This window comes from Sturnira hondurensis, unplaced genomic scaffold (genome assembly GCF_014824575.4).
Source record: "Sturnira hondurensis isolate 20B ecotype Veracruz unplaced genomic scaffold, ASM1482457v3 Scaffold0004136, whole genome shotgun sequence".
Classification (NCBI taxonomy): Eukaryota; Metazoa; Chordata; class Mammalia; order Chiroptera; family Phyllostomidae; genus Sturnira; species Sturnira hondurensis.
Window position 1 is genome coordinate 3,810,570 of NW_028076767.1, and position 18,024 is coordinate 3,828,593.

The 18,024-nt window shown below is 35.3% G+C and overlaps 1 protein-coding gene across 27 annotated transcripts in view; it reads right to left on the reverse strand.

Annotated features, from left to right (window-relative positions):
• Nucleotides 1-18,024, reverse strand: part of ABI2 (abl interactor 2) — a 99,182-nt gene that overhangs the window by 44,708 nt on the left and 36,450 nt on the right. For 14 of the 27 annotated variants that reach the window (XM_037043545.1, XM_037043544.1, XM_037043554.1 and 11 more), the window contains exons 2-3: nucleotides 15,443-15,610; nucleotides 2,797-2,973 (exon numbers count right to left, since the gene is read on the reverse strand). In XM_037043545.1, coding sequence (XP_036899440.1) covers nucleotides 2,797-2,973; nucleotides 15,443-15,610 — 345 coding nt within the window. Of the gene's footprint in view, nucleotides 1-1,187; nucleotides 1,206-2,796; nucleotides 2,974-15,442; nucleotides 15,611-18,024 lie in introns of all 27 variants that reach the window. The other 13 variants (XM_037043543.1, XM_037043542.1, XM_037043552.1 and 10 more) reach the window with 1 other exon arrangement.

Below are 18,024 nucleotides of genomic sequence, written 5' to 3' on the forward strand. Positions count from 1 at the left end.
ATGTTTTAAGTAAATCCATGATTTTGTGTTGGGCCAAATTCATAACCACCCTGGGCTGCATACGGCCCACAGGCCATGGGTTGGACACCCCTGGGAGAATCAATCACACAAGAGGGGCATTAGCCTGGGCTTCTCTAGTCATGTCTCCCTACCACAGAAATTTCATTGACCCCATGGTTAGTAGCTAGTTATAATTCAGATCTCAGTTAGCCTGTCTTCTTTTATCACTTTCTACACTGAAGACATGGCAAACAACTGAGTATCAGAAAGGCACTGTATTCAAAAAGAAGTTATAAAATTCACCTAAGGGGGGAAAAAAACCAAAAAGGAAATGCAGGGTCAGTTTGGTGAAAATTTTAGTAACATACTATTTGACAGATTTCTTGAATATACTAGAATGTCTTTTACTGTTAAGCCCCCAAAATACTATAATAAAATGTTACTGAAACAAATAACAAAAGGAAATATTTCTCTAATTCTTAACTTGTATTTTGTGAAACATTATCATTTTTGATGTTTTGCATATAATACTCAGTTTGAAAACTCTCTAAGTGATTTTACACTGAAACATATTTCATATAGCAATTTGAGAAAAAAAGACTAATTTTGTTTTTTTCAAAATACATGATACTGCAACTTAAAAAAAATCCTGCAACAGTATTTTCTGCTTCTCAATTTCTTTACATTAACAGTCAAGAGATAATGATATAATAGCCACAAGATATATAATGAAGCACACCATTTATAGAATAAAAAAGCTATTACACAGGGGGAGGGTTAAATGAAGCACATTCGTTGGCTCTCCAATACATAACAAAATGTCTACATTTACAAAATCCAGCTAATTTTATTTCATAATGACATTTTATGATAGGATAACTTACATTTCAGCTTTGAAAAATACATTAACATTGCAAAATAACCCCTTATTGAATAAATATTTGCTAAGCACCTAATGAACAGTCAGACACTGTTCAAGGCACACACGATGGGGCAGTGAACAGACAAAATAACTGCCCTCACAGAACATGAAGACACCACAAAGCTGCACAACAAAAATAAAAAATAAATAGAAAGAGGAATTACCCTTTGTTTTTAAAGGGCCACTGCCAAATATCTCTATACTCCCCATATGTAATATTCTACATAAGAACAAAGAATGGAAATCCAGCCCTGGAATCTCTTACCTTAAATCTAAGCAACCACTTAATGCATAAATGGAGCAAATAAAAGAGGTAAGGAAAAAAAGCATTGAAAGGTTAGTTGGAACTTCAGGATGTGAAGAGAAAGGAAAAAAAGAAAAAACAAGTTAAGCATTCAGCATTAAAAAATAATGTTTCAGTAGATCATAGAAAGAGTGGTTAAAGCAGAATGTGTCATGAACAAGAGTTTTTTGATGAAATTATATGACATTGTTTTATACAAAAACTTAACTTTATTAAGAATTTCTTCAAATTAGTGACCTCTAAACACTAAAAGTTCAAACAATGAAAAGGACTACAGAGTCCCAAAACAATACCATTTTACTTGAGAATTAAGTAAGAATTGGAGTGGAGAAATCACCTTTTTTAATTACATAAGAGGGCAAGCACAAATATGATGTGTGCTTGCTTTGTGCTTGCCCTCTCATACATTCTAAGTACCTCTTAGTCATTAGATTCTGGCGGTACCCTAAAATCTTCTATTAGCAGTTGCTAGTCTTGAATAAATTTCAAAAGGTTTTTCCAAGTTAGAATAAATTTCAGTTATTAATTATCCATCAATAAGAATTACACTTCTTATTTTAACATGCTTTAATACAGCAATCTACATGCATGTAGGTATTCACTATAAATTCCAGATAGTAGTAACAAGAATTAAATTAAAAAATATTTTTTAAAAAAATTCCAGATAGTAGTGATTTATCAAAATTCTGAGCAAAAAATATTTTTTAAAAAAGTTTACACTGTACATTTTCATTCACCTAAATCTAAATTAAAGTTAGATTTAACTGATTTCTAGCCATATTAGTGTAGGATATTTTTTAAATTTAAATTTGCTTACAGAGTCATAAATCAACTGCATAAACTAGTTTCACTTATAAGCATGTATATTTACTCAAAGTCACATTTGATAAGTCATTTCATTGTCTTTAAAATCACTGATGAAATGCAAACATTTAAGTAACTTAATACTTAGTTGAAACACCAAATTCTTTAAGTACAAATATCAATTTAAATAAAATTTGTATGCCCATCAAATTTTGATCATGGTATTTTGTATACATAGCAGGCACTCAAATACATCTTAGAAGATAGCCAAAATATATAATGGCTATATATGCAAGAGCAGGAGGAATATTAATTCACATACTACATTTATCTACACTATTCTTACTCAAAATATTAAAATTATTTTTGAAAAATCAAAGTACATTTTTGTTTAATTTTGTTCTTTCTAAAAACTAATGCCAAAAGTTTGCTGATAAATTTTTAAGATAAATACTTTAATAACACACTGAATGACTTTTAATCAATTGTATTAAAAAGATTATACCACACTTATCATATATGTGACGTTTTATCATAAATAATTAAGCAAATACAATGCATTCAAAGATAACTATTTAAAACTGAATACAGCACTAAGCAGCAGCAACTAAAGATAAAACCAGTCTACAGCAGCAGGGAATCTTCAGAACCATAACTGGGCCAAGACCTGGCTCTCTAGGGAAGGAAAGATAACAGCTTCATTTTCTAAAAAGTTAGTTCCAATTTGGGCTATTGCTTTAAAAAACTTGACAAAAATTATACTTACCTTTACTCCATGTCCAATATCATCTAGAATTGTATAATCAATAGGTTTTCTAATATAACGAACCGGTCGTTCAAGGTTGGCTGGAGCAATAATCTTATGTGTCCTTGAAGTGTTTTTATTGGTAGTCAAAATACCAATTTCTCTTCTTGCAACTTTCTCTTTATGAATATCAACGGTCTGAAAAATATAATATAAACATAACACAAAAATGTATCTCCACATATTTTCTGAATATTTTCTAATATCCAGAAAAATCCAGACATAAATGTTCAAGAGATTTAACATCATTATTCATATTCTTAACCACAACTGCTCAGTTTTCTCCTTTTTGGCCCATTACTGACTTTCTCCAATTTTAGACTAAAACAAGGGTTGGCAAACCATGGCTGGATGATGAAGTATGGCCCACCACCTGTTTTTCACAACCCCAAACCTCAAAGTCATGTTTATATTTTTAATGGTTGAAAAAGTAGGAAGAAGGGCCCTGGCTGGTGTAGCTCAGTGGATTGAGCGTGGGCCTGCAAACCACACGATCGTGGTTCAATTCCCAGTCAGGGCACATGCCTGGGTTGCAGGCCAGTTCCCAGCAGGGGACTCAAGAGAGGCAACCATACATTGATATTTCTCTCCTTCTCTCCTTCCCTTCCCCTCTATAGATTAATAAATAAAATATTTTAAAAAAGAAAAAGTAGGAAGAAAAATAATGCTGTTATGTGTGAAAATCACACGCAATTCAAATTCCAGTTTCCACAAATAAAATGTTATTGGAACCCCACCATTCTACTTGCTTATGTATCTCCACACTACAATGCCACAGATGAGCAGTTCTACCAGAGACCTGACGGCCTGTGAAGCCTCAAGTACTTATTAGCTGGGCAGTTACAGAAAAACTGTGCTGCCCAGGGGGTTAAAGCATGCTGTGTTTTCTCCTCATCATTAAGATTTAGCCAAATATAATAATTAAGAAAGCCCCAGTGGTTAATCTGGTTACATTTAAAAATAACCTATGGTATAATTTTTAATCTATGAAATTAAATGCTTTTTAAAAGGGGAGGTTAAATATAGTCTGCTTAGGTAAAATGGCTTATATTTTATCATGACACAAAGCTTCTAAAATATTTCATTAATTTATTTTATATATTAAATATTCACATAGATTACATGTGCCTTTACTCACAGTCTTCTATTTGCTAATAGAGGGTGAATTTCTCTACAAACTTAGATAATTAATACAATAAAACAGCATTTTCCAAACTACAGGTTGCAATTTAGTGGGGTGTGAGCAGCAGTTATCTTAAATTAAACAAAATAGAAATATCACACTGTAAATCCACATAGTAAGTACTGTTTCTCGAAACATCTGTTACATATATAAAGATGTACAGAGTTGTGTATTGGGTACAATGTAAAATGTATATTTTTAGTGTGGGTTGCAATCCAAATGTTTGGAATACACTTTACTAGAACTGTTCATGTCTCATACCACACCACTCCTGGCTCAAGCAGCAAGAAATAGATACTTGCTAATTCCTTCCCAGTCCTACTTCAATTTCCCCCTTCTACAAGTAGAACCAGGTAATAACACAGAAATGGAAAGAAATGATAACCATCATGACATTATTGAATACCACTTATAAAAATCTGAAAGCTGATGATTTATCTTTCTAAACTATTTAAATTATGAAGGAAACTTGAAACAATTTCAAAGCCTTTTTCAATCAAGAGATCTTAACAGAAATATAATCTATATGCTTCAGAACTAATAAATATCTAAATACAGCATCAAATCAAACACTAGCTGAGGCAGTATAACCTTATCACTTTAAGTATTTCTTTTTAAGACAAAAATAACCTGAGCTTTTTCTGTGCATGTTGGGTTAATTACGAAATCTGCTTTCTTTTTTAATGACTTGGGGGAGCTATAACAGAGAAAAGAAGTTTTGAGTATCAGTGACGGTACTGGAATTTACTTATTTTTCACTTCAGAGAAACGGAAAGAAATTTCATTCTGAATTAATTTTTAATGAGTCATCCTGAATCATTAAAAATATAGACTGGGAAGATTTTATACTTAAGCATGCTTCAAAATAAACAAAAACCAAATAAAATATGCACTTGTTTTTATGAAACTGCTCTTTGCTCCATTAACAAAAAATTATCAGAATGCAGTCCTTGAAACACTGTTTCTACTATACTTGATTTTTAGAAATGCAATTATCTTATTTACAAATAAAACCATAATGGAAACCCAAACAACCATAATAAAATTCTTAAGATTATAGTAAATTGGAACTTTAACTTTAAATTTTTATGCTGAAACTGTTAATAAATCTCTGGAAAATTAAAAGAAAGCATCAACTTTCCACTTACTGCTTACACTAATACACAGGTAGCCCAAAACAATACAGACCTTTACAGTAAAAATAAGAGGAGGACCAACATAGCAAAGGAAAACATCTCAAAACTACAAGCTCAAGTAAGGGATAGTTACTATAATCTTAGGGCATAAGATTGGCCTCTTAGCTTCCTGGGAGAGAAGGCAAAGTAGAAACATGAGTTGCAAGGAAATATACCCCTTCATCAAGAAACTAAAAGTTTTTTCAGCATTAAACTCAAAATAGTTGAAGGAACTACAAGGAGAAAAATATTCTTTGCTGTTTATATTAATTCTCAGTAAAAAAAAATAGAGGCATATTTTAAAATAATTCTCAACACACATGTCTATGGAAAGTCAAAATATGTTAGTTTGGCTGTATAATGTAGCTGTCTACTCTAGAAGAATGACTACATCTTAGAAAAATTAGAGTAAGATTTCTCCACATAGACATTACTGACATTTGGGACATAAATTCTTTGTTATGGGGGGGCTGTCCCGAGCACTGTAGGATGGGACTGAAACAGCATCCCAGTAAATACCTGTGGTACGCCCCTGCTCCAAGTTGTGACAAGCAGCTGACACTGCCAAATGTTCCCCTGGAGGTAAAATTGCCCTGGTTGAGAGCCAATGAATTAGAGAAGAGACTAATTTTGCTGGACCCCTATGTGATCATTTTTTACTCTCAAATATCCATTGTTTCCAAACTTTGAACAAGCATTGACTCGAGATTAATGTATCTAATGAATGCTTAAGTATACATATTTGGTGTCATTAACTTTTAAAAATATCTACAGTAATAAAAATAATGTATGATTAAGAAAATCAAAGAATATAATTTGTATTCTTGCCATCCCACTACTACACTGGGTTGAATTATAGGATTTCCTTGGATAGAATCAAACATATCTTTAGAAAATAGCTATGGTTTTATTTGGAGTCTGAATAACAACTTAATGGAGAACAATAAATCTATCCCATAAATAAGAAGAAAGTTTGATCTAGAAGTTTCTGAAGTTTTTAGCAATCACCTGTGTCAAATTTTTCAAAGCTTTCTCTTGTGGAAAATATTGGGTTAGCCAATAAGTTCACTTGCTTTGTACTGTAAGATGGCTCTAGTAGTGCTTAGTTGTCTTCAACTTCATTTGAAATAATTTTCTTTGGTTGTATGTGACAGCTGTCATATCAGCATGTATTTAAAAACAACTTATCAAAATTGGCGAATTTTTTGTATTTTCATTTTAATACTGAAGATAGAATACACATTTTTGGCATATTAACTTTTATTTCAAGAAATGTAAAAAAGCGGCAGACTGCCACCAAGATGGAGGCGTAGGTGGAAACACTGTACCTTCTCCCACAACCAAGTTTGAATACAACAAAGGTTTAGTAAACAAAGATGCAGCCAAAGAACAGAAAATTGAACTATACGGAAGTCCAACAACAACAAACTGGTTCAACCGGATCAGTAAGAGGGCCGGAGCCAGCAGATGAGCAGGGTTGGGCAGGAAGGATCCCCTGACCCCAGGCGCCCAGACAGTCAGGGTAGCATCTGGCGGACCCAGTGAGGGCACAAGGCAGCAGGCTGACCGCAGTCACACATTTGCACACAGTGGGACAGACCGCACAGGCCCCAGCTGCGGGAAGCAGCAGAGGAGACCGCCACTGCTCTCTTTTGACCCCGCCCCCACATACAGCATCACAACCCAGTGACTGGGTCGCCCTACCCCGGTGAACACCTAGGGCTCCACTCCTCATACATAACAGGCACAAACAGTCCAAAATATGGCTCAAGAAGAACTCAAAGCCCCAGAGCCAATAACTCTAAGTGAAAAAGAAATAGCAAACCTCTCAGATGCACAGCTCAAAACACTGGTGATCAGGATGCTCACAGAATTGCCTGATCTTAGTCACAAATTAGATGAACATATGAAGGCTAAACTGATTGAAATGAAGGGAAATGCACAGGAAACTAATAGTGATGGAAAGGAAACTGGGACTCAAGTCAAGGGAGTGGATCAGAAGGAAGAAAGAAACAACCAACCAGAAAAGAAGGAAGAAACAAGAATTCAAAAAATGAGGAGAGGCTTAGGAACCTACAGGAAATCTTTAAATGTTCCAACATCCAAATTATAGGGGTACCAGAAGGGGAAGAGGAACAGCCAAGAGTGGAAAACTTATTTGGACAAATAATAAAGGAGAACTTCCCCAGTCTGGCAAAGGAAATAGACTTCCAGGAATCCAGGAAGCTCAGAGAGTCCCAAAGAAGTTGGACCCAAGAAGGAACACACCAAGCCACATCATAATTACATTAGCCAAGATTCAAATGAAGGAGAGAATCCTAGAAGCAGCAAGAGATAAGGGGACAGTCACCTACAAAGGAGTTTCCATCAGACTGTCAGTGGATTTCTCAAAAGAGACCTTACAGGCAAGAAGGGGCTGGAAAGAAGTATTCCAAGTCATGAAATCCAAAGACCTGCATCCAAGACTGCTCTATCCAGCAAAGCTTTCATGTAGAATGGAAGGGCAGATAAAGTGCTTCTCGGATAAGATCAAATTCAAGGAGTTCATCATCACCAAGCCCTTATTATATGAAATGTTAAAGGGACTTATTTAAGAAAAAGAAGATGAAAAATATGAACAGTGAAAGGACAGCAAACTCACAGTTAGTAACAACCACACCTAAAACAAGAGCAAACTAAGAGGACAGCTAGATCAGGAGCAGAACCATAGAAATGAAGATCACATGGAGGGTTAGCAACAGGGGAGTGGGAGGAGGAGAAAGGGGGAGAAAGTACAGAAAATAGCATAGACAGTAGGTAGAAAATAGACAGGGGGGAGGGAGGGAATAGTAGGGGAAATATGGAATCTAAAGAACTTGAGACATGTGGTCATAAACTAAAGGGGGGGAGTGGTGAGGGAGGGGTGTGCAGGGTGGAAGGGAATGAAGGGGGGGATGGAACAACTGTAATGGTATAATCAATAAAATATATTTTAAAAAAAGAAAAAGAAATGTGAAAAAGCAAGTGAAACACACACACACACAAGATACTTTGGTTTATTACAGTTAGCTTTATTGTGCTTCACAGGTGTTGGAGTTTTTTTATACATATAGAAGGCAGGATGCTCCACCACCAGCAAAAAGATTACATAACCAGCTTTACTGCAGTGGTCTGTAACCAAAAACACAGTATTGCCAAGGTATGACTGTAGTTATATGACAATAAAATTACTTTTATTTAGAAGAGGCTCAATTATAGCACCCACCTATGGGAAGTAAAAAACGTGTTTAGCTAGCAAAGAAGATCAAAACTAATGCAAGTATGCTGCTATTAATGCTATTATTGTTTGCCACTTGTTAAGCAACTGTGCAGGACTTAAACATCTATTATTACGAACACACACTTAATCTGTTTCTCCATCCTTCTCACTGCTATTGCCAAGCTGATCTTGCATGCTGTGCTGAAGGCTCTCCCCATGACACATCAGCCACACAGAGCCAAACCCAGGATACCTTTTATTACCTTGAGATAATTTAACTCCCAACTCCCTTGCAAGCCTGAGACCCACCCCAACATCTCCATCCTGGGATCCAACCATGTGCTCAGGCCACAGCAGATGACGGGAGGGTACTAGATAGTATTCTGCTTTAAGTTTACCCATGCATTGTTGTTTCCCATTACCACAGACAATTGAGAGCTGACTGTACTGGGTAGCACCACCTCAGTTAGCTGCCCATCAGTGTGAGAAAATATCTGCAATCATACAGTTACAGTTGATTAACTCAACTGAGCTGGGTGTTTTTAAATATACATCTATGTTTTCATCAGTAAGTTAATGTTTCAAATAAGCATTTAATCATTCAAATTACAGCATGCTTTAAATTATTCTCCTTTCATGAAACAAATCAGTAACAAACTGAACTGGGTAATTTTTAGTTATTCTTTTTTTAAATTTTTTAAGATTTTATTTATTTATCTTTAGAGGGGAAGGGAAGGAGAGAGGGAGAGAGATATCAATGTATGGTTGCTTCTCATGTGTCCCCCGCTGGGAACTGGCCTGCAACTCGGAAATGTACCCTGACTGGGAATCAAACCGGGATCGTCTGGTTCGCAGGCTTGCGCTCAATCCACTGAGCTACACCAGCCAGGGCAATCAGTTATTCATTTTTTATGAAATGATATAAACTATACATATGAATTTATTTAGGAACTATATAAATCTTCCTTTCCATGCATAATTACAAAGTGATAACCTTTAGTGGAATTTCCTTAATTTGGGAATTTTTAAACAAGGACAGATAAAGAGATAGATAGAGATAGAGATAGAGATAGAGATATGAGAAGATATATATATATATCTCAAAGAGTTTTTTCAAAACAAAAAATTATCTTAAATGTTAAGTTTCTCAGGGTTTAGATTTTTTACTTTTAGTACCTAACTCTTCAGAAGAATTAGTTCCATTCTTCTATTATTTTATAATCATTCTTTTGCATCTCCTTCACTTGCTACCTGCTAACTACTGGAACACCTGGCCCAATCTAGTCAGCACTTAGGAGGATGGGGAAAACACTACCCTTTCTTCATACTGCCTTTGACCTCTCGTGATCTTCTGTGTCATGATAAACTGAACAGGCAGTACTGTTTTCAGTAGTTGAGAAAAGAGATGGGACTGGCTTTAAAAAAATTTATTTACAAGTGTATTAAGAATTTTGGTTTGAAGAATGTTTTATAAGCCTTGTTTTAAACTTACCATAAAGGGACACAAACTTATGGACACCATAAATAGCATTCATTCTTACACATAATGATATACTGACTAAAAAGTTGTCACGTATACTTGTACAAGTATTCAGTAAAATTAAACGTGTTCTGATAACTACATTTTCTTGAAAATCTTTAATATTAATTTAACTTCTAATCTCAATTGAAGATTAAAATTTCAGTTAACTTTTTAAAATATGATTCCAAAGAACTGATATAACAGCAAGAAAGCTAGAGACAGAATTTCTTTAAAATTATGATCCTTAAAATACCTAAGGGAAACCACCTCAAGAACCTGTCCTGATATAGGCACACCTCAGAGACATTGCAGGTTCAGCTCCAGACCACCGCAAAAAGCGAGTATTATAATAAAGTGAGTTACATGAATTTTTTGGTTTCCCAGTGCATATATAAAGTTATGTTTACACTATACTGCAGTCTATTAAATGTGCAACAGCATTATATCTACAAACAATGTACATACCTTAGTTAAAAAAACACTGTATTACTTACAAAAATACTAATAATCATCTGAGCCTACTGGAAAAATAACACCAATAGACTTGCATGATACAAGTTTGCCACAGACCTTCAATTTGGTTTTTTTTAAGTAATAAAAGTGTAATAAAATAAGGTATGCCTGTACTTCTGTATGGATATGGTGAGAGTGGTATAAATTAGTACACTATTTAATACTAAATTGTTCTTTTGGAAAAAAAAGTGTCTTATACTAAATATTCATAATCAACTGTCTTGTATTTCAAAATTCTGACATTTGGAGAATGGTCTATTACTTCGTTCTGGTGGGTTTTTTTGAAGTATTTCCCCCTAATACATAGCTGATAAAGTCATGAAATTTCCATCCTTAGATTCAAATTCAGGGAAACAGTTCAGTTACAGCATAACAATAGATGGTTGAGGTCAGGGGGGCACAGACTGAAGTGAAGAGTGGAGCCAACAGAACAGAAAGAATAAAAGTAAATTCAAATCAAGTATTATCTTTGGCAATCTCAGAAGAATAAAGATTGAAGATAGAAGATAGCTCAGAAACCATCTATCAGTCCTACAGATAAGTGAAGTTCAAAGAAGCCAAATGCCACCCAAGTCAGCTGAAGAATCAAGGTGAGAGCTAGATCCCCCACCTTCCTCCCGCACAGTCCTACTCAGTGTCCATTTCCCCTACAATGGAGAAAAGAGCTAGAACACTAGGAGGCTGAAATGTGATAAGGTTCTTAACCCAGGAGATGAGAAAAGGATACTGATGAGAAAAGGAATCAAATAGCTCAGATATGTAATATTGACTGGCCCTGAACCAGTTGTCCCGACAAACATTATGGTAACTCTTGATACCTACTACCATTCCAAGAAGCATGTGATCTTATCTTTGACCTGACTGAACCTCCACTCCTTTGTTTCTTCAATTCTATCTACTCTCCAAATTCTCTAAACTTAGTATTTTTGCCCAAATTGAAAAAAAAGCTGATCTCAAGATATCTTAAGAACCTTCTGGCTCCGACTAAATACATAATAATATTTTAATAAAGTATAATAATAATACATTTTTAATACCAAGCATTTGGGAACAAAACAGTATTTGAAAGCAAGAACCTGCTAACTACAGCCTACATGCCAAATCTGGCCCAAACCTGCTTTTATATGACCCACAAGCTAAGAATGGTTTTTTTCATTTTTAAACAGTTGTTTAAAAACATATACATACAAAGAACAATATGAGAGTGAGACCATATGTGGCCCAGAAAGCCTAAAATATTATCTGTCCCTTTATTTCTTTAAAGGTTTTAATTTATTTATTTTACAGAGAGCGGAAGAGAGAGAGAAAGAAAGGGAAAGAAACGTCAATGCGCGAAACATGGATCAGTTGCTTCTCACATGCCCCCCCGCCAGAGACCTGGCCTACAACCCTGGCATATGCCCTGACTGGAAATAAAACCAGTGACCTTTCGGTTTGCAGGGCAACACCCAATCCACTGAGCCATACCAGGAAGGGCTTATCTGTCCTTTTACAGAAAAAGTTTTCCAGTCCTTACTTTGGGGTATTTATTGAGTATTTGCTTTATAAACAGAAAATATTTTCTCTTAAACTACAGAATAATCTTTCATTCTAAAAAGCATCAAGTAGTTCTGATGTTCAATTGACTTCTAAAACAAAGAACTTGCCCTGGCTAGGTGGCTTGGTGGCTTGGGCATCATCCTGCAAACCAAGGAGTCTCCGTCTCCAGTTTGATTCCCATTCAGGGCATATGCCTGGGTTGCAGGCCAGGTCCCCAGTTGGACGTGTGCAAGAGGCAGCAGATGGATGCTTCTCTCACATATCAATGTTTCTCTCTCTTTCTCCTTCCCTTCCCCTCTTTATAAAAAAGAAAACTTTAAAAAATCTTTAAAAATAAATAAAACAACTATCTGTGCATTAAATATAACTGAAAAAATTCAATCATTAAGACAAATGCTAAAAAAATACATATTTTTTTAAAATTTACTCTTTAGTTCATAAATTTGTCTGCTCATTTTCCCTATTCAGTCCCTCATCCAACATATTATTTTGCATAAACAGCTGTTGTACAATTACAGATCTCTCACCTCTTCAGATACAACATTGAGTGTTGCCTTCCCAACACTCAATTGCGGATGAAGATGGTTCAACATACATACATGCTTGACAGCTCTAAGGCCCCTGTTATTTCTGACCTACTAATTCCTACGCATTCATTTCTACTGTGCTTTATTTATTCCCTCACAATACCTTTACAAGCTAGTACTAATTAAACCATATAAATTAAATATAAATTTGATACTCGAAACACAAATTCTCATTTAATGAATAGACAAAATTACAACCTAAAGTAGATTTATTCACTGTCCTCCTTAAAGCTGCTACACTTCTCTACCAAAGAACTACAGAATTCTAATCAGAAAATACACAATTATCTTTCACTGTCATTTGCTTGTTGTCATCATCTACCCTCACAATCTCTTCGACTCCTACAAACTATAAAAAAGTGTCCCTCCATTTTAGAAACTATTATATATTATTTCTCTTCTGCATTTGCAGTTCCTTCTTATTATCTTTTTGGGTCCTCTGACTTTAAACATGCAGAAACTTTAAGTTTCTAAAGTATAACTTTTGAAATTCTGTATCAAATTATCAATAAACATCCCTCCTTCTATAGAAAACCATTTAACCTGGCTGGTGTGGCTCAGTGGATTGAGCACAAGCCTGTGAACCAAAGGATGAAAGTTCGATTCCCAGTCAGGGCACATGCCTGGACTTCAGGCCAGTTCCCAGCAGGGGGCGCACAAGAAGCAACCACACATTGGTATTTCTCTCCCTCTCTCCTTCCCTTCCCCTCTAAAGATAAATAAAATCTTGTTTAAAAAGAAAGAAAAAACACAGAGGTTTTTTTCTTTAAAAAAAAGAAAACCATTTAATGATATTCTTAATCATTTAAAATTCCACTTATTTCCACTAGGAGGTCTTTTCAGAATGAATTTTACCTGTGATTAAAACTCACCAATTCTTTGTTGTTGTTTTCTGGGTTTTGTTTTGTATTGTTTTGTTTCAGTGACACAGCAATACAACATGCAATAAATTACTCAATGTCTATAGAAGTTTATATGGGACAGAAGAAACCCTTATAGTGGCAACTTCAGTTTTAAGGTTAAATAATATTCAGTAGCAAATTCCTCCAAATCAATCTGATGAATTTTCTAATACAGAAATATAACTGAAATCTCTACCAGATTCAATTATCTGGCTTCTTTTTTCTAAGACTTTATTTATTTATTTTTAGAGAGACAGGAAGGGAAGGAGAAAGGAAGAGAAATATGAATGTATAGTTGCCTTTCATGTGCCCCCTACTGGGGACGTGGCCAGCAACCCAGGCATGTGACCTAGACTGGGAATGGAACTGGCAACCTTTTGGTTTGCAGGCCGGCGCTCAACCCACTGAGCCACACCAATCCACTGGCCCAGGGCCAATTATCTGGCTTCTAGTTGATTTAATTTCAGAAATTAAACTTTAGAATCTGAAAACTTGTTGGATTAGTCAATGTCAGAAGCATCCTAAACTCTATGTATTTTAAAAGATATTTAAAAAGATAATATGCCCATTTTAAAGTTCTTTATTACAGAAGAGTTATAATTATCTGGGTCTAAAAGGGTGTTGGCCGTTGCCTGATGGCTAGGTTGCTTGGAACACCATCCTGTACACCAAAAGATTGCAGGTTCAATTCTTGGCCAGGGCACATACCTAGACTGCAGGTACTGAAGACAACTGATCGATGTCTGTCTGCCTCTCTCTCTCTCCCCACCCCCACTCTACCCCTTTCCTCTCTCTAAAAAAATCACTAAAAACATATCCTTGGGTGAGGATTATAAAGGGTGTTGAATACTACCCACATTATTCAAATGACGAGTGCTAAAACAGAAAAGCTAAAAAGATCCCATAAAAGAGAAGCAAACAGGTCAAAATCTTTATTTTCTGAACGTTATGAAAAGTGCATTTTGCGATTATAAATTGGCTTTTCATTGCAGAATTTTTTAAATGCCCCCCAAATATAGAAATGGTTAGCAAAGCTATATATACATGCAACAGTATTCAGCCACTGAAAATGTTTATGAAGAGCTTACAAAACCATAGAAAGATGTCCGTTGTAAAAGACCAGAACCCCAAATTCTATACATAACACATAATCACAACTACACTTTAAAAGCTATTTTTAAAAAAGTACTGGAAAAATATCTATCAAAAACAGTTACAGTGAAAAGCTTGAGCAGTCAGAAAACGGTTTGTTTTTCCAACTATTTCTCTTTCTCGTTCTATACTCATGAGCACGACTTTTACAATAAAAATGTAGAGTACTGATTTTTTTAAGTTCTCTATAAAGATAATTTTATAAGGTCACTGATTATTTTAGATATGGTACATGCTAGTAAACAAAAATCCTACTAACAGGTATCACATTTATATTTTTTAAAAGTAATAAAAAGTGAAATTGGCTAAAAGTCAGAAGAAACAAGAAAAATTTTCATCCCAGGGCTGATTTTTTTTAATTCCCACTTAAGGATATCTTTGTTGATTTTTAGAGAGGGGGAGAAAGAGAAACATCTATTGATTGCCTCCCATATGCACCCCGACTCGGGGGGATGGAACATGCAACCTCGGTAGGTGCCCTGACTGGGAATCCAACCTGCAACCTTTTGTTGTACAGGACAACACTCCAAACAAGTGAATCACCCAGCCAAGCTAATTATTTTAACATGATAACTGGTAACAGAAACCATTAAAATTTACTTCCCTGTCAAAATCAGAAAAGATAATCACTCCACAAAAAGATGAAATTTAAAAAACACCGATTTTGTAATACTGAGTTTGTATTTTCCAACTCATACATGAGTTAACTCACATAATAAAGACTGCCAGCACCACAGATTGCCTGTGTTTACTAAGTGTTTCCTCAAAACAAAGTAGGAAAATAGTGTGGTCTCACTTGTGAAATATGATTGATTGATGATTCCATCCTTCGTAGCTGGGATGCCTGGATATCCAGCATCTGCAGGACATTGTTGGCCAAGGTATTTATCAGATAGGCAACACTTGCTAAGGACTGGGTGGTATAGGCTTTGGTTTCTTCTAGGGCTCGCTGCTTATCTGCTGACTAGGAGAAAAAAAACAATCATTAATTCAAAGGTAACCCATTCTATCAAACTAATCAACAATCACACTCATAAAAACAATTCTACAATTGAACCTACACACACTAGCTAAAAATGTTCTGAAAACTAATTTTCGGTATGATGTAAATCCAACAACTAAACCGTTCACTAATATTTTTGTGTTGAATAAATATATCTTCCACATTGGATAGATACATCTATCTGTACAGATGCAAATAAAATCATGAAACCATTACTTAAAATACGAGATCCAATGGATACTTTGAGTGATGACAGCTAGTATATATAGCTTCCCAAGGTCACTGTTTAGAAAGGTAGGATCTGAATGTATAAATTCAGGCATACATTTTTCATCTTCCTGAATTCCTCCTTTCCTTCCACTCTAATATGTGAAATGTGAAATTTGGCTTCCATGTAATGCCTGATTAAAATAACAATGATATGGCCCTAGCTGGTATGGCTCAGCAGATTGAGTGCAGACCTGTGAACCAAAGAGTCACCAGTTTGATTCTCAGGCAGGGCACATGCCTAGGTGGCAGGCCAGGTCCCCAGCTAGGGGTGTGCCAGAGGCAACCAACCGATGTCTCTCTTGCACAACAGTGTTTCTCTCCCTCTCTTTCTCCCTCCCTTCCCCCCCAAAGAAATACATAAAATCTTTTAAAAAATAATAATGATGATAAATAAAAAATGATAAAGTACATTAAAATGGCAATAACCATAATAAAAATTAAAATCAAAATAATGAAAGGACCCATTCTTCCAAAGCATTTTAAGTGTTATGACACTATGCCAAGTCTCTAAAATCTACTTGAAAACCAGAGAGTATACAGTAAAAAGCGATTATTTCCAAAGTCACAATTCAAAGCAATGATAAAGACACATATGCTATGCTGCTAACACCAGTTTCTTGCCCCAGTTCTGTAGAAAGCTATGGTTCAGCAGAACATACACAAGCCTCTAAACCAAACATCTTTTTTCTTAATGGCAGATCTACTATTTATTAAAACATGTCAACTTGGCCCTGGCTGGTGTGGCTCAGTGGATAGAATGCAGCCTGCAAACCAAGGGGTTGCTGGTTTGATTCCCAGTCAGGGCACCTGCCTGGGTTGCAGGCCAGATCCCCAGTAAAAGGTGCAAAGGGGCAACCACACACTCATGTTTCTCTCCCTCTCTGTCTCCCTCCCTTCCCCTCTCTAAAAATAAATATTAAAATCTTAAAACACTAAAAATAAAATGTCACTGTAGACAAGAGACAGTTTCTCACTGTCTCAAGAGCAAACAAACTTCTGTATCAATCATTCTAAGTAGCTGTGAAACTCTAAGATAATGAATATAAACCCATTTTCTAAAACTAAAAATCATTATCTATAACAACTGTCATTATCTCTTTGAATGGTTATTAACTATTCAAAGTCCACCATGTCCCAGTTTCATCTCTCCCATACACTTCAGAAGTCAGAATCAACAACCCTAGATAATAAGTTTTTCCAGGGGGGGAAAAACTGAAGCAGCAGTTAACAAAATGATCAAATAATATCACTTTAATTTGAAAAGTTAAGAATCACTGTATCAGCTTTTTATCTTTTCTCTTCTAATCCTCCGTAACCTCAGTCATATCAATGCTTGGATTAACAATAGAGTTGAAACCAAATTTGGTTGAAGATAAACACTTTCAAAAAACACTATACAGACTTCCAGTCTCTGGTTATTATGTAGGGAGCTGGGAAGTTGGCACTCCATCATCACAGGTAAAAAGCTAAACACATTGGAAAAAATCAATGACTTTTCTTAAATTCACAGTAGAAAATAGTAATTCATTAACACTTTGTACACATTATTCTAAATCAGAGTATTTATTATAGAGAATAATCTAAAATTAAAACAATTTATTAGTATGCTTCAAGGGATCAAAGGAACAAATATCTGGACAGATAGAATTATTTTCAATGTATCCTTTTTTATATTGGCAGTACTTGAGACTGTTTGAAAAGCAAACATTAATATCAATCCCTTCATACTATGCTCTCCTCCCACTGACCTGTTGCTAACCCTCCATGTGATCTCAACTTCAGTGGTTCTGTTCCTATTCTAGCTATTTGCTTAGTTTGTTTTTGTTTTAGGTGTGATTGTTAATAATTGTGAGTTTGCTGCCATTTTACTGTGCATGCTTTTTATATTCTTTTTCTTAGATAAGTCCCTTTAACATTTCATATAACAAGGGCTTGGTGATGATGAACTCCTTTAACTTCACCTTATCTGAGAAGCACTTTATCTGCCCTTCCATTCTAAGTGAAAGCTTTGCTGGATAGAACAATCTTGGATATAGCTCCCTGCCTTTCATGACTTGCAATACTTCTTTTCAGCTCCTTCTTGCCTACAAGGTCTCTTTTGAGAA